General features: G+C 44.7%; 1 protein-coding gene across 1 annotated transcript in view; it reads right to left on the bottom strand.

Moving 5' to 3' along the window:
* Nucleotides 1-2,068: 2,068 nt before the first annotated feature.
* Nucleotides 2,069-26,029, bottom strand: part of GPR132 (G protein-coupled receptor 132) — an 87,237-nt gene continuing 63,276 nt past the window's right edge. Inside the window, exon 2 of the mRNA XM_075029681.1 lies at nucleotides 2,069-6,128. Within this exon, the coding sequence (XP_074885782.1) occupies nucleotides 5,001-6,104 (1,104 nt within the window). The 5' untranslated portion in view covers nucleotides 6,105-6,128 and the 3' untranslated portion in view covers nucleotides 2,069-5,000. The remainder of the gene's footprint in view (nucleotides 6,129-26,029) is intronic.

The following is a 26,029-nucleotide window of genomic DNA, read 5'->3' as shown; positions in this document are numbered from 1 at the left end:
AGTGCTTGGCCCTAAGTGTTTCCAGTCTGAAGTCAACTCTGTGGATCGGTATTACTCTTACCTTTTGGAAGCAATAAAACACCTCCAAATACCAAAATATCCCAGTGAGGAAAAATCCCAGCGAAGACCCAGAGGGTCTAGTGCCCATGTTGCCAGAAGGAGACCCAAAATTAAAATGAAAGTTTGCATATTTTTTTTTCCTCTGATGCCCCAGCATGAATAGAAGCAAATAAAGTGCTTTGAATCTGACCCTGAAAGTGCTGACTCATTAGAATTTGTGCTTTAGTGCCTTATATTTGCCTCCACACTGTTCGCCGCTCCGCTGCAGTAAGCTCTGAATATGCATACAACACACCTGCCCACTCTTTCTAGTATCTCCTGCAAGGGCTTGTATTTTAAACCGAGAAGACAGACAATGCTCAAGGGAAGAAGCGTCCCATTTTACAGATGGGGAACTGTGATACAAGCTGATGTATTTCTAAGTAGCTTTCTGAACACTCAGGTATTTGCATACTTGTTCAGAACATCTGTGACTTTAGGTTTACAAGGCTTTTCAGGACTTTGTACATCATACAACACCCTTTTTCCCACAGTATCTCTCTCCTCTTTGATTCTTTGCCTCCCTCAAGAAAATATTTCATGACAGATCTTTGAACATACAAGGGATACTTTGTGATCATGGGCTGAAATGTGTGGGCCCTGTCACAGACTGAGGCTGCCAAACAGGATGGGTAATTTTATGGCGCACTGAGAAGGCTTATTTTGAGGTTGCTGGTATAGATGATATTCATGTGATGTTTTGTGAAATTCTTACCACATAGCTTATCATTTCTCCTCAGCAGACTTTCCATCTGTCTGCAAGGCTGGTTTTTGCTTTGTTATCCCTGAGCATTTCTTACAGGATGGAGTAAAGAGAGTAAAACCCTGGAATTTATCAGTGATCTGAATTATAGCGATGAGACATAATGAGTTGAGTCCTACTCTTTCTTACCAATTGCTCATGCAACTAAAGTTTATTACCAGGATATTAGTACTAGTCTAATTTGGGATAACAGATTTCTCTTTTGATGGTTCACATTCCTCTAATTTGAAGATTGCATCATGAGGCCGTGCTGCATCCCTGGTGCAAATAGACTATGAGAAGCGCCCTCTCCTGTGCAAAGGTTAATTGTGCAGGGGAGAGAGGGAGCGCAGTGGGATGCAAACCACCCAAGAGGGACAAGAAGAAGTGGAGAGGACTGGTAGGTGCCCTCATCTCTAGACACTAGTGGCAGAAGACATGCTGGGAGATCCACCTTTGGGGATGTTACCACCTGTATGCATCCCCTGCACACCAAAGAGGTTCAAAAAAATGATTGCATCTTTCTGATGCAATCCCTCCACCCTTATTTGCTACCTTTAGTTTGTGCTAGTTTGAAAATAAGACAGGTTTTCCAACCTGTGAGGCAACTCTGGCATCATTTCACTATGTAGACGATGTTTCCTAAAAGGCCTATCCCACAGCGTGACCTGTAGGATGACAATATGCTCATGAAAAAAGCTATTAGATTGCGGATGTTTTTGAAAGCCTGGTTCTGAGTTGGGTTTCATCACTCACTACCCAACAGAAATTCGACATTGGGTTGTATATGATAGCAGAGGCTAAATCAGACCAGCTACAGGATCACTAATTGCGGATGAAACTTTGTCATGTACAGAGGGTCTGAGTTCATTTGTATCTGGTTTTGCCGTTTTGCGTACCTATCCTCTTGAAGCAAAATTTAGTACTGAACATGAAAGCATTTCTTAGACAGGAATAGAGTTTTATAAGAAGTGAGTTACCCCAAACAATTACTTAAAAAATGCAGTCTCTAGAAATAACTTAAAATTGATGAATAAACAAACAAATCAGATATATTGTCTGGAAAAACTAGTTTGGCCAGCTCTAGTTCATAGCCAGAAATTATTCACTTCATGCTTCACAGTCATACTTAAAACAATCAGCCATCCACTTATTTCCCAGGTATGTTATGAATGTCTGAGACACCTGTTAAAATAAAATCAAGTTTTATTTATTGAGTAGCCCACTCTTCTTTAAATCAAATTATGGAAGTTATACCTGAGTAAATGCTGAATACAAAAGAGAGCGGAATTTTTGACTCTTGTCCTGTTACACTGGTGACCTACTTACCCACTCTGACCCATATGTGTGGAGACCTGGCCATCTAAAGATCAAATTTGGAAGCACGGCCTAAGTTTTGTACTTTCTCCAAGTCATTTTATAGCTTAAGCTGAGTTGAGGAAGTCGGGGGACAGATCCAAATAACTGGGCTGAGAACTGCAGATCTGATGTAGTAGGTGACCCTTCAGAGCACGAAGCAGTCCCTGCAGGCTCACTGGAAATGTCCCTGCAGGAGGAAAGGATGGAGGGACTCACACAATCAAGCCATCCTTCAGATCTCCTCAGACCTGAGTAGTGTCCTTTGCTGTGTCTCCAGCAAGTGTCCCAGTGCTGAGACCCTTCCTTTGCCTGTATGGCACAGTCAGATACCGTGTGACAAAACAGATCTCATGCTTCAATTTGTCACATGAGAAACAGTCGGCTTCTCTGATGGGATAGTTTAACAACATGGAAATAGCATTTCTTGATGTACTCACTGAGACGTAAAGCTGCTTTTCCATTTATCCAAAGAAGTCACGATTTGCGATTTTCCCATGTGGATACATTGCTTGGTACCTGGCCCCTAATCCCTGTCATGGAATATTTTAGTTTGGAAAGCACCTCTGGAGATCATCGAGGTCATCTTCAAAATTGGATCAGGATGTACAGGGCCTTGGCACCCCTAGGGCTTTTATTTCAGAGTGCATCTGAACAAAAAAGCTCCAAGGATTTTTATTACAAGAAGATGCATAATGATATAGTAATTTAGAACAGCATGTAAATTAGGCAATGCAAAAGAATTGCAGATGTTGCATCAGACCCTGCTAATCCCTGTCCCCCGCACCTATGGCACTGGGCTCCGATACTGGTTGCTCTAAAGATACTCACGTTTTATCAGAGGAAAAACATCAGAGAGATTTCAGACTTCATTGAAATGAATATCTAATTTGCATCCATTTCAATCAGTTCAGAAGCTTGTATCTTTAGTTTCTTCTAAGTTCACTGCTATTATTCATCAGAGTTTTACATTTAGACTATGAAAATCCTGAGGTTGGGGCAGTTTGCATATGTGTCTTCAGAGATTAATCACCAGTGCTCTGGCTGACTGGGCTGTTACAAGCAACGCCTGCCGCTGATTTTTTTAGTAATGGAAAGTTTGATTTTCAGCAAAGTTACAGATGTTCAGCACTTTGCAGATCTCTCCCTGATACCTTAGAGACTTTGATCTCTGGCATGCCTATGCAAATACAAAACCACAGTTTGTTAATTAGCATCACAACAGAATTTCACATTTTTCCAAGAAACAATCTCCTATTCAATTAAATATTATGTGAACTACTTTTGAGGACACAAGCCTTTCATAGGTAGATGCCAGAGGAATCATTAAATAATAAAAAAATTAAATATGTCATAAATACAATAACTTGAGGAAATGCCATTGTGGCACAATGCTTCTTTGCAAAAGTATATAAGAATAAAGCATAATATACAGAAATACCTATGACAATTTTAAAACATTAACAAGTATTGTATTTACTTGAACATTGGCTAATGTTAGTTCAATTCAGAAATGTCAACATTAATGACAATTTGAAAATATTACAGAAATACAACATTACAGACGAAGCAGAATGACACTGTGAAACACTTTTACAAACTCGTACTCAAATAAACATCCAACTGATTAATGATCTTTGTCTGCTTTACTTTGATTGCATAAAAATATGAGGAAGCTGTTTAGATAAATCTTGCCAGATTTGTATCATTCTTATTTTCGAATTTCTGGTTTGAAGGCACAGGAAACTACCATCAATAATTTATTCATAGTGAAAGTGGCAGCAGCAACAATTAAATCTGCCCTGGTATAGTCTCATGTATGGACCACCAGCATGTCCGAGGGAGTTCCCATCTATGGGGAGAAGGGACTGTGTTCTCCCTGCTGCCAGCCCCTCCTTGTCAGTAAGGCACTTAACTCTTGTACAAACTCCTACACAGTGAAAGTTGGATCAGTACCAGAAGGGAAGTTTTAGCTTAGTCAGAAATGAAACACAAGTTCAACAAACGTTCAGGGATGGCGTACAAACAATCCATGACACCAGTTGGAAATGTATAAATTTTCTGTATACTACAGTGCATTCCAGATTTAACTGCAAAATGAGTAAAATCTACTAATTGTAAAATATCAAGCATTAGAATTGTACATTTTAAGAATTTCAGGACAGTGCAGGATCTTGACTAATACAGTAGAAGTACTGTTGTTCTGTGTTATCGGGCCACTGTTTTGCCCTTTGATTCTCCCCAGAATGTGCAAGGTAAATAAAGCTGCATACTGAAGTATTAGGAACATTTTTTAAGGCTCTCGTTGAAAGACTTCCTCATTTTTAATATTTTCCACTGGTTAACCACAAACGGTAACAACAGAGTTTGTGTATGAGAATCTGAACATGTACGTCCTCAAGAACTAAAAATTTCAACCTTAGGAATGGGTCCTATGTTGTTCTCCTCAGCAGGGATTTTTTTGTCCATCTCAGAAGATAAAACTGGTTCTGAATTCATATGAAGAAAAAGGCAGCCCCAAAAATAAGCTTTTAAGATTTCAATTTGAGTCAAAGTAAATTACTTAGTTTATTCCACGTGTCCTTAGTAAGAAATATTTTCACCAGTCATACTGGTGGATGAACTTTATTGTAGGAGACAAACAGAAATAAGAAGTATCACTCCTGTAGCGTCTTCAAGGAGTTGCTGGCTCACACACAATGACGAAACTTCCTACAGACATCAGAATGTAAATACTTGTGTGCTGCAGTCTGCAGCCCACAGCTAGTGGTGGGAACTTCTTATTTGTGTCAGCAGCTAACTGCTAGCTGCCACCTTCTTGGTCTTTGCCACTGTTACAGGTCTTTTGAATGTCAGATGAATCTGGTATTTCTTCGTTTTCTTCTTTTAGCCCTCCTTCCTGTGATTCTTTTGACATTTTCAGTTTTAGGCTGTCAGTCTTGTGATTAATGGATGAATTCAGCCTGGCTGAGTTCAATCTCCATCTTCTCAGAGTCCTATAAAAATCTTTTCTGACGTTTTCACTAACCAGCACGTAGATGATTGGATCTGCAACACTGTTTGCAGTGGCTAAACACAGAAACGCTGTAAAAATTGAATAGATATTTTTTTCAAATGGACATGAGCAATTTTGATGAAGCATAAAGTATATGGATCTTATTATGAGTACCACATGGTAGGGAGCAAAGCAGATCAGGAAAATGACAATAATGGCGACAGCCAGATACTTCACTTTGGCTTTTTGGCGACAAGTCAAGCTGCTGCTTGTTTTTGTACTTTGGAAGATTTTGTAGTTTGTGAAAATGAGGATTGTGAAAGGTATGACAAATCCAAATAGGAATCTAGCAAAGCTGAAAGAAGCCAATTTTATGTCAAGGGGCAAAGTTTCAAAGCAGGTCTTCCTATTCATACGTTCTGGATTATCTTCCATGTAAAATACTGGAGTGTGGATTATTGCAACCACAGCAAAGAGAAAACACACTATTATGATTGCCTTTTTCTGTCCTCTTCTCCCCCTTGATTCCAGAGCATACACCAGTGCCACGTAACGATCCAAAGAAATGCAGCACAAAAGCAGAATACTGATGTATATGTTGCAGAAAAAGATGAATCCTGTTATTCTGCAAGCCTGTATACCCATATTCCATCGGTGCTCATTTTGCACGTAGATAATCCAGAGAGGCAAGGTACTTAAATACATCAGCTCACACAATGATAAACTGAAAATGTAGATGGCGATTACTTTATTCCTTTGTATTTGTAGAAATGTAAGCAGGGAAGTTAAGCAATTTGCTGGAAGGCCTATGGCAAAAACGATGCTGTAAACTGCAACCAGAAGTGTCTTGCTGTCTTTGTAGGGAATTCCTGTGCAAGTGGAGCTATTATTTGTGTCTGTACAATTTTCCATTATTCTTTTTCCAGCTGGTGTTTCCTGAGAATCAGAAGACAAGGTGGAAAGTTAGCACTTGCATCACTTAAAAAAAGTGTCAGTAAAGGTTATGGTCCCATAGGTGCCAGCAGGACATGTCAGGGGAACAAGTGGGATGCTTGTCTTGGGGAAGCATCTAAAATAGGCAAGTTTTCCAAGACCTGCTGGTCTACTGCAGTGTCCCCAGGGAGTCAGGTCTGATTTATTTCCAGGAAAAAGTGCCTTTCTTCACAAGGAATTTCTTGACTACAGCATGCCTATTCACCAGAACAGGGTACTGGGGACTGTCCCTAAATCAGGCTGCCTCATAAATAAGACTGAGCTGCTGATCAATTACTAAAGTCACTTCCCAGAGGAAACTGAGGGCATTAATCTTTTTTTTTTTTTTTTCAAACTGAGTAACAAAAATTGCAAACCACAGAGATTTCAGAAGCAGACTTCCAAAAGAAGCTATCATTTATGGTCAGTCAGCTGGGGGAACCGTCTGAAGTGGGTGGTGGTAGTTTTGTGTCAGAGACTACCCAGCATATAGGAAAGAGAATCCGGTCACTGACATGTACCTCCACAAGATATTACAACACAGTGGTTCAGATCTAGCTAATTCATACCTCTCTTCTCCCTCCTCTTAATGAATAACTGCAGCTGAAGAACATAAACTTGTAGTGCGATTTAACACCCACCTGTCCTCGTTTCAGCTGGAATAAAGTCAATTGTCTTCCTAGCAGCTGGTATAGTGCTGTGTTTTGGATGTAGGATGAGAGTAATGTTGGTAACACAGTGAGGTTTTAATTGTTGCTAAGCCGTGTTTATACTATGTCAAGGACTTTCCAGCTTCTCATACTGCCCTGCCAGCAGAGGCTGGGAGTGCACGAGAAGTTGGAGGGAATGCAGCCACGACAGCTGACCCAAACGAGCCGAAGGGGTATTCCATACCATATTACATCATGGCCAGTACATAAACTGGGGGAAGTTGGCCAGGGGGCACCACGGCTTGGGGATTAGCTGGGCATTGGTCAGTGGGTGGTAAGCAATTGTATTGTACCTCACTTGTTTCATATATTCCATTATTATTATTATTATTATTATTATTATTTTCCCTTTCTTTTCTATCCTATTAAACTGTCTTTATCTCAACCCATGAATTCCGCCCCCTGCCCCCGCCTCATTCTCTCCCCTATCCCACTGCGGAGCTGGGGGAGTGAGCAAGAGGCTGCGTGATGCTTAGCTGCTGGCTGGGGTTAAACCACAACACTACCATAGTAAGCCAGTGAAACTGCCTACCACATCAGTCTGATGCCTCTGGGAAACAACAGGAAATAAGGGCAGCTAGAGGAAGTAAACAGACCAAAGAGAAGAACATACACATCTTTGAGAAATGGAGGCAAAGAAGTTTAATGCTCTTTGAACAGAAGCGGTTACAAAAACCTCCACTTTTCCAAGACGACCAAACACAAAAGCAGACCTGGTGTTTGGTTAGTGTTAAGTAGTGCTAGGAGAAGCATTTCTTGCAAAGTCACGTTGATGATTTCCATGCAGAAGCCTTCCCCAAGTGAACAGAGGAATATGGAGCTGGGCGTGCAGTAATGCTGTTGTGTGCCCTTGAAAATTGTACTTTGCTGTATTTATGAGTTGTAGGTGCCCATTGTATAACATCCTTGATAAAAAGAGATCTTGTCTGGCCTAATCTTTTGGTCATTCTCTTATGGGGTGGACATCTGCTCCAGGGAACAGCCAGCTAATTCCACAAGAAAGAGATGTGTTGACAAGAGACCGAGTCCCTTCAGACAGAGGAGGGGCATGAGCTCTCCTGGTTTACACTGTGCATGAGCAATTTCTTTAACCCTGAGTTCATGCAGGGGAGAAGGTAGCTTTTAGCAGCCTCTGAACATTTATTTGTTGTTTGTTTGGGCCCATCTCAAGAAGACCGAGGGGAAGCAGTCTGCTCCCAGTGCAGTGGGATTGTCTCCTTCATCTCTGGGAGGGTGGACAACCTGGTGGGGCTGTTCCTTCCCCTCCACATGGGCAAGAGCAGTCTCTGCGGTGGCACAAGCAACTCCACCCTGAACGCCTAACAGAGTACCTGCTGTGCAAGATCCCTAGAGCTTGAAGGGCAGTCAGGTCTCCTGACTTAGTTTAGTTACCAGATGATGAGAACGGTATGAGAAAATGTACACAGGTTGCCCTAGGCTGCCCTAGGCAGCAGTGCGGTGCCAGCCACAGCCATAAACACCCAGAGAGGATCTCCTGGCCCGTGTTCAGAGGCGTTTGCTTCCGTCAAGTACCCCAATGCAGCCAGACCCCACTCAATGACAGCAGCTTCTGAGTGAAGATGTCCTGTCAAGTGAGCGGACGGGGCAGAGGCAAGTGGTACCTGCCGTCCCCGGCACCAGCAGCTGTTCCCTGGGGTGAGAACATTTGGAAGGGGCCTCCACAGACAGAGGAACTGAGAAAGTGCTGTGTCTGTGTAAGAAATACAGCGGAGGGTGCGACTACCTTCCACTTCCCCCTGCGGCAAACCGTGCTCTGCTGGCGTGCTGACGTTGATGAGGGTTAGCAGGCAGTGGCTGCTGCGCTAGCTGGGCCAAAGTGTCTCACCAAAGGGTCACATCCCTCCACATCTGAGAATCAGACTGGAGTCCGACGGGTATGTTGAAGCCCTCTCAAGGGGGATCTGAAGTTTCCTTTAGTTTCCAATGTCCCATCTTAAGAATGACTGGAGAAGAGGATCCTCACTGCTGTGTAGGGAAGACTGCACGGTACTCAGCGGGGCTGCCGCAAGGTTTCTGCAGGAGAGGGTGTAAAGTTACTTCCCTTCTTTCCTAGCAGTGAAAGTGTACTGGTAGCTGGTGTTAACCTAGAAAAAACGACAGCTGTGATAATGGCTGGTGGTGACTTGAGGTTTTGCTGCCTCTGGGCATCTGCCACCCTTGGTGGATGAGGTGGGGTCTTCTCTGGGCCACCTGCCAAACCGCTGTGTAGAGGGGATAAAAAGGGTGCTCGATTCAGGGTCAGCAGCGGTTCTCTGCCCGGGTCTCACCTGGGACGCAGCATACGAGAGCTTGTCCTCGACTCAGGTGCATCTGAGCGATGTGAGAGCTGCTGTACACCTGCACACCACAGAGCGGTCCTGGGGACCTCCCCTTCCAAGGTGAAGCACAGCAGGTGAACACAACGCCTACGTGAGGCAGATGGCGACAGCCAGGATGCGGCACGGTTGCACACCGTCTCCGTTAGTCATTGTCTACCCCCCGCGACTTAACAACAAAAAACAAAACCAAGAGTGGTTGAAGGTGCGGTCTCCTCCCCTCCCCCTGGGCTTTGCGTACTTCTTTTGACCCTGCGTTCGTCTGAATATTCTCCTTTCTGCACTGCCTAGGCGGGCTGTTCGCCGCTGGTTGTGCGAAGGCATGCTTCCCCTGGGGGTACCTGTCCCACCAGCGAGCAGCCGGCGATGGTGCAGGGCAGGAAGGAAGTGGTAGAAGAGTTATTCTGTAGACACATGGTTCCCGATGTTTCTTTCTTTTGCCTCCTTCCCTTCGCCTCCTCCCTTCCTGCTCCGCTCCAAATCTCCTTCCCGTGCTTAGCACCCGTGAGTGAGCCTCAGGAAGGAGGTGGCTGTGACTTTTTAAGTTGCCTGCGTGGAGGATGCTTTTTTCCCTTGGCTTTTGGCATATGGCCTAAGCCGCTGGGCTGAGGCTGAGCTGAAGAGACCTTCACCCTTAAATGACTGTCAGCTGCCAAGCACAAAGCCTCAGCTGACAAAGTGCAGCCATAGGCGTGAATTTACACTTGTAGAGAAAAACCGTGTGCTGAACGCCTCTCCTGAAGGCCTGGCCTCTCAGCTCAGGAGCCTGGATCTTTCCCAGCAGTAGTGATCTATGTCCCAGCCCCATATCAGGAAGGAGGAGAGGAGGGCATCCATTTGCTCCCCTCCCTCGCCTTCTCCTGATTCTTTGCCCCGACCAGGGAAGAGTCTTCTGGCCCTGGCCGCTGCATCCAGCCCCAGTTCTGAGCTCCCCTTGTCTCTGCTCAGCTCCCCAGGCCTGCAGAGGGGTTCCCTCCTCAAACTGAGGATCAGAAAGCAGCACTCAGCGGACAATTTATGAAATTTCTCCCTCTGACATTGCCTCTCTGCAATTGAATGCACATTTTAATCTTCTTCTCAGGCCTTTAGAGTCTGCTGTTTTGATACTTGGCTCAGCCCAGAAGATTCCCACTTCTGTCTTCTGTGGTGGCTGGGCTGTGATGGACGTACCCCAAACCTCTCGAATATGTCATTCATTACTCTACTGCTTTATCTAAAGAGGCAGCTGGCTACCTGTGAGCACTTTGTTGTTGTCCCACACTGGTGCAGGACTGGAGCAGGCTAACCTGCATCTCAGATATTCATTCAAATAAAAAATAATAACAACTGAAAAAAAACATACACAATTTCAGGGTTCATTTTCTGCTAATATTTGCAATGAGCGATTTTAGTGATTGCAACATTGGTTGGAACAGCAGAACTTAAGAGATTTATCACATCCAGCAATTTTCAAGCATTTGTAAAGGGTCAAACATCGCTGTGATGCCAAAGATGAGCCATATCCAAGAACACATTTGTGAGACAAGCAGTTTCAATGCATTAGGTTTCTTAGCTGCCCTGTAGCTTTCAGTTGAGCAAAGCCTGTCCAAAGTAGCAGTTCTCACCTTTCTGTGATCTATCCTGTTCTGCTAGAGCTCACCAACTATTACTAGGTGCTATATCAGGTCCTGGCTGTGTTTTTGTTCTGAGGCTTCTTGCTCCGTGAGACTCACTGCACATGACAAACCGCAGTCAGCATGTGCATGTTTCTTACCTTCAAGATGAGCAAAACATCTCATCTTCCAGGACAGAGACCCCACCACAAATGAGTGGAAAATGGGGTAATCCACTAAGGAAAATTTGCTGTGTGCCTGCTCTGTATTTAAACTTCTCCCTGGACAACTGCTCTTGGCCTAGGTTATAGCCACAATATTGGGGTAGGTAGGCCTAGCATATCTAACGTTGTTGTGTTATGCTCACGCTGTTAGACGAATAGATCATTACATTTCTTACTCCTAAAATGGAGTGCCTACATGCCTTAATGTATCTGCATAAGGAGAGAAAACCCTGGAAAAGAGCAGGGCACCTGGAGATGCCCAGTAAAAAGGGTTGTGGATGGAAGAGGCATGATGGATGTGAAATGCCATTTTCTTGGGGTGTCATGAGAAAGCAGCAGAAGTATCTTTCTGCAGACTCACCAAGCAGGGCTATGAAATGAGTTTGAGATTGACTGCCCTTTCCTCACCTTCTCTTTGATCCAGTGCACCTTACATCCCTCATGGCAGGTGGCCTGGATTTACCAGGAGGAATGGAAAGGTACCCTTTCTCAGACTTTCCTAGAAAATTGCAGATTCCAAATGCCACACTGATGTCTGGTCTCGAAATCCGATCTTCCATCATGTGGACAGGGGCCAAAGCACTGCTTTGTTGTGCAGGAGAGCCTGTGCGACGGTCATCTGTCCTCTCCCCTACCCAGCATCAGGGACCATTGAACTATCCTAGAGATGTGCCCTGCGCAGCTCGTGGGAGATGAAATCACAGACCTGGGATGCTGTGAGGATGTGGTTTCACATCACAGCCATGCCAAAATAACAGCCTGCCTCTCACCTTTTTTTTTCTCTCTGCCTTGCCCCTGACCGGTAGGTCGCCTGACCCTGCCGTGAATGTGCACGGAGTGGTAAGCCAGCAGAAAACTTGTCCCCTTTTTCTATCTGGGTCAGCTGTCCACCAGTTGAACTTTCTGAAGTGCCTCACCAGGGCTGGCACGAGGGAATTAGTAGTAAGTAGCACACGGCCAAGAGCGGAGCAGCCAGAGGAAGGAGGAGGGAGGGTTGCAGTGAGAGCCGCGCGGCCGCGGTGTGAGCTGCACGCTCCGTCAGTCTCCAGAGGCACTGCCGATCTCTGCTGACTATTTAGGGGTCTTTGCAACCGAGGTACCCAACGGGGCACCTTCTCTGTGGATGCTGCAGGTCCTGAGCAGAGCGCTTGGGATAAGCAGTGCATCTGGCCATTTGGGTCACGAGGGCAGCAGCTCTAACTGCATCACTCTCTTCAGTTCTTTTGCCTTGAAAATGCCACTGCTAAGCCCTGAAAAGCATGTGGACTTTTGGGAGCCTGTCAGCTTAGAGCTTATTGCTTCAGGGTGAATGTAAAGATCTTCACTGGAGTCTGGTCCCTGAATGAAGCAGAAAAAGGTCCTGGGAGGTGCAGAGACTTGACTGGTGGCTCCTGCTGCTCACTCGGGCCAGTTGCATTAATATCTGATCTTCCCTCAAGAGACTGAAGTGTTTTTGCTAACACTGAGGTGTAAAGAGGGAAGTGAAAACAAGGGGGAAAGCAAAAGGCTTTATTTTGCTTTTTTTTTTTTGCTTTGTTTTTCTATAAGCTACTCATGTGAAACTGTCAATTTCCAACAGAGAAGTTGGAGTGATAAAAACAACCCCTATTAAGAAAGGTGAAAAAAAAATTCCAGATACAGTTACAGGGAAAAGAGGGAGAAGTCAAAAAATGCACAATAGTTGAACAGAGCACTGGTTGAAAGTCTTTGGATTAATTCACAGAGGGACAGAATTAATTTGGATTAATACAGAGGGACAGAAGAGAAAAAAGACTTAGCAGAGCACATTATTTCATATATTTTTCACTTTCTAATAATTTTCTGATCATCCTTCTATGGCAAGGATTATTGTTATAGCTGAAAATTTTGAGGACTTTATGTAGATATTAAGAATAATTTAAAAAATCGCCATGCTTATAATGGTTAAGATAAAAACAAACCATCCCTTCACACCTTCCTTCCTGCCCCCAATATTTGGAAAGGATAACAACTTGCATATTTTAAAGCCTAAATCAGTCTTCAATGAAACGGGACCTGAGTTTCTCCTGAGGGTTTTTGTGTGCTTTCCTTAGAAGCACGTGGTACTGTAACTATTTGACACAAGAGTACTAACATGATGTCAGTCTGACCACTCAGATGTAGTATCGTAAGACATCAGTTCCCATATATGTCACCTACAATACTCATCACCAGCAATATCGTTCCTCCTCTGAACCTGGGCTTCTCTTTCTCATGCAGAACCTACATTACTTGCCTGTAAACTTTATGACCTATTAAACTTTCTGGCCACTAGCTTTTGTGTCTGTTAACTTTAATAGAAAGTAAGAAATTACCGTGGATTATTTGCTCTGCTGTTCTTGAAAGTAGAAAAAAAGTTTGTGGTATGTTTGTGGATAAAAATAGATTATGACCCATTAGCCCAGCAAGTCAGTGAACTGTTTTATTTTGGGGGTTGGGTTTATTTTTTCCATTAGTAATAAACTAATGAAGTCCAAGATGAAGTCACTCCTATAAGCAAGTCCCAGCATACAAAGGAAAAGCAGCAATGACTCCACTTAGTTACCCAGCAGATGGATCATTTTTACTGACACACATAAGATAGTGGGATTTGAAACTATATAGTTTCAAATTTCAATATTATATATGAATATATAATTTTGAAACTATATAGTTTCAAAACTTTGTAGAGAAAAAAGGGTGTTTTAAAGCTACAGGACTATACTGGGAATCCAGCCTGAGCACAACTCCATCTTAAAATATCTGCCTCCACCCTAGCTTGATCAGGAAACCACCAATGGGATTTGAATGCAGAGACAAATAAACACTGTACAAAGCAGCTTTAATGCCTAGTCAGGACAAAAAAAAAAATCTCCGTGTGATTCCTGAAAGATGAAAGTGGCAAGTTTCTTGTATTTGCTAGATTTCTGTTTAAGTTTTACCCTCTTTTGAACGCTCCCTGGCTGCTGCAGCTGTGGAGAAGACTCTCAAGAAACAAGACCTCTAAGCAGCCTTCTGCTGAACCAAGGTATGGCATATGCTTTGTTTTGGTCACCAAGTGTAGTCATCTGAAGTTCAGGTAGGCTTTTTGCTAGAAGTAAGCACTTCTGCATCAGTGCTTACACTAACCTCCAACTAGGAGACGCCGGACAGAGTGTACTGGGGTGAAGAAGGTAATCCTTCTGTTGACTAGTGCTGGTTAAAACAAGCTATGGAGCATTTGTAGGCTGAAAATAGCTGCTGTAAGGAAGCAGCAGGACCTTGGGATTAGTTGTACAGCCTTAATATTTCACTCTATACTGCAGATATAAGCAATCTTATTAAAAAAAGAAGATTTTTGTCAAAAGAGAGATGACATTAATCACCTGCCACTTAGGAGGGGAACTCAGCAATCATTTCTGATGAGAGGCAGGTGTTTGATTTACCTCGTGATACACTGTTCATAGAGATGAACTCTCAGCAGCTAGAGGTTTTAAATACCTGTCTGTGGGCGTTTACGCAGATCCACACATCCACTTCCCTCATCCCACAATCTACAACTAAATGTACTATGTTGCTAAAATAAGCATCTGTGAGTGAACTGTCACATAATTCAGGGTTGACAAAAGACCAGGCTTAAAACTGTGATCCTTCCATGAACTGGATGTCTTAGTGCCATGTTATACTACCTAGCGAGGGACTGCAGAGGAGAGAAGAATGCCAGGCAGGTACGAGAGAAATGTGTAAATGAAAGCTCCTGCTACAGGGTTTAAAACCATCTTATTCAACACATCTAAAAGTAGGTAAAGCTACATACGTGTCTGTGCTGGTTTGGGCTGGGATAGAGTTAATTTTCTTCATAGTAGTTAGCATGGGGCTATGCTTTGGATTTATGCTGAAAACTGTTGATAATACAGGGATGTTTTAGTTATTGCTGAGCAGTGCTTACACAGAGCCAAGGCCTTTTCTGCTTCTCAGCCCACCCTACCAGCGAGGAGGCTGGGGGTGCACAAGGAGTTGGGAGGGGACACAGCCGGGACAGCTGACCCCGACTTACCAAAGGGATATTCCAGACCATATGGTGTCATGCTCAGCATATAAATCGGGGGAAGAAGAAGGAAGGGGGAGCCATTTGGAGCGATGGCATTTGTCTTCCCAAGTCACTGTTACACGTGCTGGAGCCCTGCTTTCCTGGAGATGGCTGAACACCTGCCTGCCCATGGGAAGTGGGGAATGGATTCCTTATTTTGCTTTGCTTGCGTGTGCAGCTTTTGCTTTACGTATTAAACTTTGTCTCAGCCCACAAGCTTTTCTCACTTTTACCCTTCTGATTCTCTCCCCCATCCCACTGTGAGGGAGGTGAGAAAGTGGTTGCGTAGTCCTTAGTTGCCAGCTGGGGTTAAACCATGACAGTGTCATACGAAGTAGACAGGGGAAGTTCACAGGTGAAAAACAGACCCCAAAATCCCCCTGTACCAGTGGAATTTTTTTCCCCAGTCTCATGATTTGGAGGCCATGACTCATGATTTTGGGACTTTTGGACCTGGTAAAGTTTCTCAGCCCCTCCCTGAGAGCATCAGAGAGTGGCTGTTGTGGGGCAGATTTACTCCCTGGTACCTATCAGCTTGTCTAGAAAAGGTGCCGCAGCCAGAGGAATGGTTTCATGGCCAGGAGAGCCATCAGGAACCCTAGAAAAGCTGTTGTAAATTTGAGGCTAAACTATAAAGCCTCCCTAAAGCTATCACAGCTTAATTGATAGCCTTGGCCGTGGGGGCTATTTAAACGAGGCTTCTGTTACTTGAGTGGCTTATTTGTGAGCCTAACTGGCCAGACTTTCTCGTTGGCTTGTGTTGAAACTATGAAGTCTTGGAAGAAGGAGATGAGAGGGGGGATTGACATGCACAGCTTCTCTGACCTGCCCTGGGGTGCTCCTGGATGTGAAAGCACAGCCAAGGGCTGGCAGATTTGACACTGAGGGCTTATATGTGCATGAATATTACTCTAGACTCCAGAAAGAGCAGTTTTAACAAGTCCAGGAGGTCTGGCCATGCCAGCACACTGCTAGAGCTGAGTGTGTCTAACTGACAGGTTTAAGGAAAATCCAACTTCTGGTGGCTGACCAAAGAACTGCAAAGACCTGTGTTCAAACCCCAAGGTGTGCCCCTAACAAAGAGATGCTCTGTCACCCTCTAGACTTTAGGATGTCCCCAGCAGCTACTTATGGACACTTCCCTCCTTCTTCTGGGCCTCAGTCATCCAGGCCTTCAAACAGGAGGCTCCTGCCAAACCTCCGGCACCTGCAGTTACAAACATGCTAGGAGCCACAGAAAGGCCTGTACTAGAGCCATTTTCACCCCAAACTATCATAACTCAAAATCACCTCTGGAGCAGCGACTGTTCACCTGGAGTTGCTGGCGATTTCTGGACTAAGGCCATTTATCTTTTCACCCTCCAGTGAATGCTGGTAGGTGGCCACGTGTGACACCTGGACCCACACAAAGCCTACGTAAAGGCTTTCAAGTCTGTGTATGGCAAGTGAAGGACAACCACAGCCACCCTGCAGCCAAGAGAGACACTTGTCCTTGCTAGGAGGAGCATCATGTCCAGCATTCAATCTCACCACCTCTCAGCAGGCAGGGCGATCAGCATGGGAACAGCAGAGCCGTGCCTATGGCTCGTGGCACCCAGCACCTCCATGCTCCTGGACCCACGGACGCTATGGGGACCTCGGGCTCCGTTGCTGCCACCCATGAACAGAGCAACGTGGTGGTAGCAGAGTCGGGTAGAGAGCATGTGTTTTAGTGACCATGCAGCTATCCTACCTTGTGGTAAGCTCCTCTGCTTGTTTGTAAGCTGGCTGTGGATTGTGGCTGGCCAGTGGCTCTGTCTGTTTCCCTATATTGGTTTGGTTTTATTAATGGCCGAGGGCTGTGTCTGACCACTGCTTGGTCCTGCGTGCTGTTGGCCTGTCACTGCGGAGCCCTGCCCAGGCTCTGCCCTCCGTTGCTGACCTGGTTGCATCCTGCCAGCCTCTCTTTGCCTGGGTCTCTCTTTCCATATATGTGGTCTCTGCATTGCCATGGTTCATTCCTGCCTTTCACCTTCCCACTGCTGCTCTCCCTGCCTCTGTCCCAAGTCAGTCAGTGGTTTTCAAACCACTGCTGTCCCAGGGGATCCACAAATGGTAACTCAGGCCTTTTTTGTCACTCAAGTTCCCGTGGAAGCCAGAGGATGCCGGCTCAGGGGACAAGTTTCCAGGCAGGACTGCCACCAGGCAGTGACACTTGCAGAGTGTATTTACTCATAATCAAACACATCTCCTGATCAAACTCCCAAATTCACAAGCTTCCCCCGTTCCTGCACTGACACCTCTATTGCAATAGTGACAGACACAGGGATCACAGGCTTTTCCTACATCCCCAAAATATGATTGCCCCTTTCATCCCTCTGAAATTCCCCAATACAGCTTAGGTGTACTGAAAAGAGTGAGCATAGACAGGTTGGCTGCTTTTTGCCAGTAGTAGGAAAATGCAAAGACGGCGTTGAGCTTTGACCTTGTGACAGTAGATTAACTCTTTCCCATGGGGGACTTACTGGTCTTGGCACTGCTCTTGTGGGTCTGTGTGGGAGCTGCTGCGACATGGGAGCTGCACTGCTGCTGGTAGCATCATCAGTACTAAAGAGGTTGCCAGGGAAAAACAGCAAAAAGATGTCAAAAGTAATTTCGTGACCTGCCAGACTTGGGCTCACTGACATATTGCCTGTTGCTGAGAAATCTAGCTGGTTTCCCCTCAAAATTGTTTTACTTTTGGCTAAAGTGAATGCGTCTCAGTAGGTGGCATCTGCAAAGCTTTGTGAAAACCACAGTGCCTTCTATACTTGAAACAATCCTATTTTTAACAGAGCAGTTAAAGATGGTTTTTATATGTGCTCTGAACTTAGACATCAATATTTCCTCCTTTTCCATTTACCATAAAACTTGATTTCTTTTTTACTGCTTGTCCTACGATTCATGTTCAACTAATTGGAGAACTACTGCTTTCTGTTTTTGCCATCTGGGTCACCTCCCATAGCTAGCTAGCTCACATACCAGCAGCAGGGTTTTCCCCTTAAGACCTCAGTTATACCAGCAAAAACTGTGACACTCAAAGGTTCATCTTTGCACCTACACGTCTCTGACATCTATCTCTGTGAGCCCACTTAAGTCTGCTAAATCTCCTGTAGTGTCTTGTCCAAATCCTCAGCTGCGATCTCTTCCAGCTGTTTGCTCATCAACCACAATGAGCATCTCATTCTTGGTTGGGACCCTTAGAGTCTACACTGGAAGATACTGATGTATCCCAGTTGCCAGATATTCCCCAAAGTGTCCTTCTTTAGGGATATCAAAATCATACATTGTTTCCAGTAGACCCTGTTCTGAATTTCCCACTTCTCTCAGACCTTTCCGTGCCAGTCAGGCCCTGCTCGCCTGTGCACTGATACAACCCACTTCACTTTCAAGGTCCCAGACACAATGCTGAATCCTTTGTGTTTACAGACTTCAGGTCTGCAACGGGATATTTTATCCTTGGAGAACTTTTTTGTCACATGCTGTGCTCCACCAACAGCAGCAGCCAGGTCTGAACCTTAGATGTGTTTGGTAGTATGTATCTGCACTAAACACCCTGCTTTAAAAATAGCCTTGATTCATGAAAGCAGGTAAGATCAAAGTAGCGGTAGTCTAAGAGACAGATTCTGTCAAGCCTGATGTGCTCTACAGAAAGCAGCTGTAACGATGATAGGATTTCTGCTAGTATGGTGGGATCCTTGACTACCCCCTCCTCCGCTGGTCCATTATAGCCCCAGCATAGGAGACAGGGATAAACAAAAATCTTGTTCCCCATATACATTGGCCCCAAAAGGGTTCAGTTGAAAGCGGTGATTTTCACACAGCCAGGCACACCCCACTCAGGAGGCAATAACATGTGGCAGAGGGATGTGGGAAGATGTCCCGTCAGCTAAACCCTGCCAGACCGGTCCTGGCTCCGTGCATGAGACATGCACAGCAACCCTGGAGCCAGGAGCAGTGTGGAGATATCCAGACGTTTTTCTACGGGCAGCTGAGTCTGTGCAGGGAGGGAAAAGGGGCAAAAGGAGAAAAAACAACCTCAGGTGGAAATGGGACAACACTAGTTTCAGCACTGAACTGCTCATTGCTAATTATACCCCATGGCACACTGAGAACACAGTAGCTTTGCACTGAGTATCAAGAAAAGGCAAGCAAAACCTGAGCTTGTGCTGAGCTCAGCCCAGATGTACAGGCACTGAGTAACCGAGAGCAGCCACGGAAACCTGTCCTCATGTTGTCTGATGCAGCAGTTACTGCAGCCGCCACTCCAGTCACGTTTCTCTTGCATTGGGACCGCAACTGCTAACGTGAGCAGTGGCACGACCCTCTTTGTAACTGCAGCAATCCTGCTCTCCACTTCCCCACTCCAGGCTCTTTCTGGTGTGGGGATCACTGGCTTACATGAACTTTTGTAGCCTCTTGCATACAAAAATATTGGAACCTGGCTGGGAGGGCAAAATCATTCTGCACAAAGCTGTGAAATTTCCATTTCAGCTCTGAAATGGGACTGAGCTTTGTCAGGGCAGCTGAGATAGTTGAAATGCTGCCCTCGGGCACTTCTACTTTGACAGCAATGCTATTTGTGTGATGATGATAAGGCTATAAGATCGATGTCTCCCCAAGAGGCATGGGAAATGCTGAACCTGAAAGAGTCATCTGCAGTTTCAGGCAGAAATCTGTACAGAGGGATGATCAATTCAAACCGTGAGGATTTTTTTAAAGGTAGTGTCCTGTGAACAGATCTATGAAAAGTTCTCAGAAGGAAATCAGCCTTGCCCATTGAGTGCTTAGGAGCCAAATAAGTGGGGCTTTTTCCTTCTCCCCCCCCGCCTCCCTGGCCAAATGAGGTTACTGGAAGTTAAGGAACCGCTGCTTTAGAGGCAGCAGCTGATCTAAATGGGATTATGGGAAGGGCAGGTTAAAACTGAGTCCAGAAGCTCCTTTGTCTTTGGCAGAGTAGCAAACTTTATGTTAAAATTTCAAGAGAAGCCAGTAGCTATAATCTGTAATGCTTTCTATTGCAACACAAACGAAACAAATGGGGGAGGTAACAGAGCAAACCAGCCAAGAAGACCCTGTGACAAACTAAATTCAGGAAACAATTCAGTTTGATCAAGTCAGCAGGCCAGCCCAGCTCTGGTAGGATGTTCAGCCTATGCTAAATCTTATTTGGCATAGGAAAAATCCTCTCTGATCTCAGAATCTCTCAAAGCAAAAGTAGCATCCATTAAAGTCTCAAAGGAAGGAACCCGAACTGATTCATTCTGCCCATCCAGTAGTGTGGTGCGATTGCTGTTACCGACCTGTGACTTTATCACAAGACTTGTAGTCTCCTTAAAGCTGCAGCTACTACGCAAAATAACAGCTACGCTAAATGCAAAGGAGTATCTGCTTTCATTTAAAAGCAAGGTCTTTGGTTTGCTGAGGAGAGCATTAAGCATGGTCCCAGTATTTTTGAAGTCTCAGAGAAAAAAGTCAACTCCCAAAATATTTGACAAAAAAAAAATCTTAACTCAGTCTCCACATTTCCAAGTGCCAGAGATCAGCAGTACTGTGTGAATAAAAGATGGAGAAAAGAAGAAATGTAGTGTATCCAATCAGTCACTATAGAGCAGCAGGCTTTTCCAGCAGATTAAGGATGAGAGGAAAGGCTGCATGTGAATTCTCCTTATGGTCTACTAAAGGAAGCCCAGCATTCCTGTTTCTAATACAATTCTGTATTCATGCCTCATGCTCTGCAGTGATAGTTAAATCTAACCTCACAGCAACCTGTGTCCTGCCAAAATCCTTCACTCCTAATTATCTTCTACCCCTGACTGGAACTAAAATTGTTTTGTAAGAGAGAAATATGTTTTTTATAGGAAAGGGAATTCCTAAGGAAGACAGGTAGCAAAGTCTCCATCAGCTGCAATGAACTCTAATTAATACAGACCCAACAACACTTTATGTCTGTTATATCAATTGCAAGGAGATTTAGACTACAGTGAAACATCAACAGAGTCTGCATTTCTGAAGCGCAAATGCACAGCATGGAGAAGCAGTAATCAAAGCAGAACAAAGCAAAATACTGCTAAGTAGAAGTAATGCCTTGCCTTAGGGACAGAAGTCACTTACTTCTTTTTTCTCTGGCTTTTGCAGAGGAGACAATGAAGTGCTCCAACTCCTGCCGTACTCACAGGCTGCTCTGTAAAACTGCAGGAAGTTGCTAACGATACCGCATACAGTCATAAGTGGCGTGAGCTAGAAGAAAGTAGATTGCTTATGACTTCATCGGGCTCCCAAAATGTGTCGCTTGTAGTTAGGCGCACACTTACAGATAGGAGGGCGACTGGAATAGCCCAGCCTTGAAAATCTTAGTCCTGTCATCACTTGAGAAAGTCATTGTAAAAAGACATCCACGACAAGGAACATCTGTGGGGAAGATCCACTCCTGAAAATATATTGAAAGAGTGAGAAGAGGCAGAACAAACTATTTACTAGTTGCTGTAAGTAGAGGATAAACAGAAAGGAGAAAAAACCAAATGGTCAGGACAGGAAAATGAGGAATTAGCAGGAAGATAGAAGGAATAAAAAGCATTGTGCTGGTGGGTGTCTGTGTAAGCACAGCCCAAGGTTGGAAGGCTATATGTTTTTACCAAGTAGAGCACACGGGATTATCAGTTTCTGCAAGATTGGTGCAAAGTCAAAGGTTTCAAACAGTCTTCTGAAACAGCCTGTTCTCATTGCTGTCCGCTGTATTGCTTTCAGATATGAAATAGTGCCCACGCACAACACGGCTCTTGCACAGTGGACTTGAGATCAGCCGTGCACGGCTGCTGCCTTTCACAAGTCAGTGGCTCATCAAACAAGGGTGACATTTTAGGGGGGGGCTGTGAGAAAGGCTGTGCTTCCTGCCCCCCTGCGCCACAGCAGACAGCACAGCCCGGCCTGGGAGGGTTTGGGCTGTTGTTGTTTGACATCAGCCTCTATTTAATCTATCCTTCTTGCCGTGACAGCAAGGCTGTGAGACATGCATAGGTATGGTTGGGCTCTTTCCTGGGCACGTGTAGCTGTGGCACGATCAACGGCTTTGGCTGGCTGGTGGAGGGAGCAAAGACTGACCAGTGCAGTCAGAAGAGCAGCTAAGAGAAAAGAAAGCCTTTACAAGGGAAGTGATTGCTTTCAAATTCTGTCACTTGTACAGGGGTGAGAAGACGTAGGTTCAGCTCTTGTTACTGCCAAACTCCATTTGTGGCCAGAAGTTTCATCTCTCGGACCACTGTTCTGCGTGTGCACCTTAATCATTGTGCTAACGTGCCCTGGAGGGACAAGAGACCAATGAACTCCCCCAAACCTTACTGGCTTGGGTTGCCAGGCTCTGTCAGGAACGGGATGCCTGCAGTAGGTGCTTATTCCTTATTTGTACAGCAGGGGTAATTCCCACTCTGGGTGCTACACATATATTCACTTGAATATGTATGAAATGAATTAAGAACAGTATTAAAGCCCAATAAAAGGAGGTGGTGATATAAGGGATGGACAATTCTGGTGCCAGTCATGCTAGAAAAGGCTGAGAATGCTAAAGAAGATGAGATGGTGGTTTGAGCAGCTTGGAGAAGAAGAGTTCATTTGGAGGAGTTCCTTAATGGCAAAGAGCATTGATAGGGAGTAGAGTATGAGCTTTACCAAGTGCCCTAGCTCAGGCTTTAACTGAAGGAGGAAGAAGACCCCAGTGTTATGTTGCCAGCCTAGACCTTGTTTGTGAGACCCGTTCCATGTGTCGTTGCAGATGCTGTGCATGACCCTGCGAAAGTCAGTTATGACCAGATTTATTAAGTTTTCAGGCAACTTCCTGATCAACTTCTACCAATTCCATCTGCGGTGAGGTGCTTACAGCACCCCATAAGGATCTGTCAGTGCTTGCAGGCTGCTGAGGGCTAAGGTAGGAGAGGGAGGAACTGGGGTGGCAGCCCAAGACAAGCAGATAACTGAATTTACTTTTGATAGCTATATTGAAAGTGAAACATTTCTTCTGCAAAGTTAAAGAAATGCTTGGCATGTACTTTCCTTCTGGGGTGAAAAAGTTACTTCGGTTCAGTTCTGCTGGAGAGGGTTTCTGGGGAAGAGTCTTTCTGTGAAGGGCAATTTATTCTCAGGGGCCAGAAGGAACTGGGGAAGAAGAGGCTGAAGCCAGCTTGGTAGCCTCCATCTGTGGAGGATAACAGGTGAAATTTGTGTCTGTACCAGCTCAGCCTGGCTGGACATAGTGTTGGACTCAGTCTGTGCACTGCTCCAAAACCATGATTTCATCTTTGTCCTTCTCTGCGTAGATACCAAACCCAATGGAAACCATGAAGAAGGATGGGAATAACGTTTCTGTGATGGCTAGAACTGTAGTGACCATTCTTCATTCAGAGATGTGGGGCAGAAAAGGGGATAGCGCTCTCTGTCATGAAGAGCTGGAGTTTTTGTAGAGACCAGTGGGCTCCTCTGTGATATTTTTGGTGTACCAGATCACAGTTCCCATTTGGGTGCAGTCAACTGTGCAGTCAAATACCTGCCTGATTATGCTCTCTGTGGTGCTTACTTGCACACACTGATACAGGGATTAGGATATTCAGAGACACATATGCATTTGCCAACTAGATTTTATGGTGAAACATTGAAAATTGAGTGGTCTTCCATAGAGAAATGGAAGACAACATGTCTCTCTAGCCTAGAATCTTCCAGATGGACCTGAAAAACATTACTAGAGTCACTGCTGCTTCATGCTTCTCTCAGTAATATGGCCCCAATCAGCATCACCCACATTCATTGCCCTCGCAAGCTGAAGACTGATGCCAAGATTTTACATTTGAAGATGCTTTCAGAAACTTTTGACAAGATCTTCTGTGACTGGAGATGAAAACAGAGCTAGCAGTTCTGTGGGTGGTAAAAACAAACCAAACATTTCAAGTAAGTTTAGTCTGTATTCAGTAGAGATAATACAAGCAGTACAGCAATATAAATTTTGGCCTGAGTTGTATTGTGCTGATGTCATATCCAGGCAGAAAAAAAGATCAGATAAAGAACCATTTATAGCAGAAGGCAGAAACCCTCTGGCCTCTGTCTACATCCAGTTGAAGTAAATGGAAATGTTTCTTTGAGCCTCAATGAGTTTAGATTGGGCATTTTGAGCATATTTCTTTCTACGTTTTAATTGTTGGGTGCTATTTAGATAGTTGCCTTTAAGGTAGCATGTCTAAGCAAGTTAAGCTGCATACAAGATGCTGGACTCTTCATCATTTGCTTACTGGAGTACAGTGACTATCCAAAGACTAAGGTAGAAAAGAGCTTTGTTTTAGCTCACTGCTGCATAACACAGACCTTTTTTTTTTTTGGGGGGGGTGGTGTTTGCAGCACTATGATAGAGAAAATGCTTGTGCACCATTGACCAGTAAACAGAAATAACTGTAGAAGACTGATGGGGTCCAGTGTCTTTCAAAGACTTTCAGACTGAGTTTTTCATTCCCTTTTTCATTTAGAAACTATCCAGAGGAAATCTGGTAGGATATTTGGCATTTCTGTGTTCTACCGCACATGAAAATGCTCTGTGTTAGCGTTATGTTCCCCGGCCATGACCAAGAAGAACCTATGAATGAAGGAAACTTCAGATCATCTATCTCTCCTACCTCCACCTACAGATGAACACAGAGTCACACTCACACAACAGCTCTGCAAAAGATTAACCAAGAAGACAATTTTTGTACAGTTGTGCATCTTTTTTGTAAGCAACTGAAGCTCATTTTTCTTGGAAAAAGATGGCATACAGCTTTACATTTTGCAGCAGGGGAAATGAAGAAATGCAAACAACTCCTTGAAGTATGGGTCTTGGTAGGAAAAAGCCAAATGTCTGGCTTTTCTCTTGTTACCAGACAGCACACTGAATGGGGACTGAGCTGCAGACCTGTCTGGGGAACGCAGCATGTACAGGATGGCAAAAAGGACTTTCTAAATGATAAAAGCAAGGCAGAAAAGTGCTCAAGAGTCTCTCTAGGACAGCAATGGCCTGGGGCTAAGAAGCATTGAGGTCTGAAGTCTGCTCAGCTCTGTGGTCCTCTGGCCAAGCACTGTACAAGTCCCCCTGCACTGATATGATATACAGCGGTACCTAATAAAGAATCTCAGAGGCTGTGGTTCAAACCTGGTTTATCTGTGACAGTGGCTGCGATGCTGTTGATCTGGGACAGGGACAAACACCCATGGTGTTTTTGCAGTTGGTATCAGGATCAACCATAGGTTGGATCCCTCAAGCTAGATGGTGTGGGATGAGCTCTGTGCTAAAACCAAAGCTCAGCTTCCTCCCAGCAACTGCCTACCTGCAGAGTCTTCCCCTTACACATGCAGTGTAGCTCTGCTCCACTCTGGCCGTCAGGCCGGCTGAACGGCAAAACCATTGAGCTGAGCCCAGCACAGACCTCACATGTCTTTCTGGCTTTCCATGCACATTCAGTTTATAGCACACAGTCTGCAGGGAATGCAGAAACCTTCTTGTTCTGCTGCTGGAAATGAAACGCAGAAGTGTCAGCTGCTGAGACTTTCAATGCACTGGCCTTTCCCTGTGTGATGCATGCTGTACTGTCATAGGGCAGGATGACAGTGTCAGATTCCTTCTGGTTTGTCAGGCTGCATAAATGCCTGCATCCCACATCTGCTCTTGAAAGTCCTCCTGCTTTTGATTTGCCGTTTTTTGTGAATGGCATGTAGAAATCTGGTCGTCCTCAATTTTCACTGATGCAGTGATGTACTGTGTGCCTCAGGGGTGGAAATCCATAAGTCAAATATTTGACTGATCATGCCTTCATCAAGCAAAAGTCTCTCATCCCAAAGAGAAAAACTCTATCATGTTTGACAGTCCTACCCCTTCATGCACTGGCATTAATATGTACCCTGGCAAGAGC

The sequence above is a fragment of the Buteo buteo genome, chromosome 6, assembly GCF_964188355.1.
Source record: "Buteo buteo chromosome 6, bButBut1.hap1.1, whole genome shotgun sequence".
In the NCBI taxonomy this organism is placed as follows: domain Eukaryota; kingdom Metazoa; phylum Chordata; class Aves; order Accipitriformes; family Accipitridae; genus Buteo; species Buteo buteo.
Note: the sequence above shows the minus strand (reverse complement) of the source record. Positions and strands in the feature narration are given on the sequence as shown.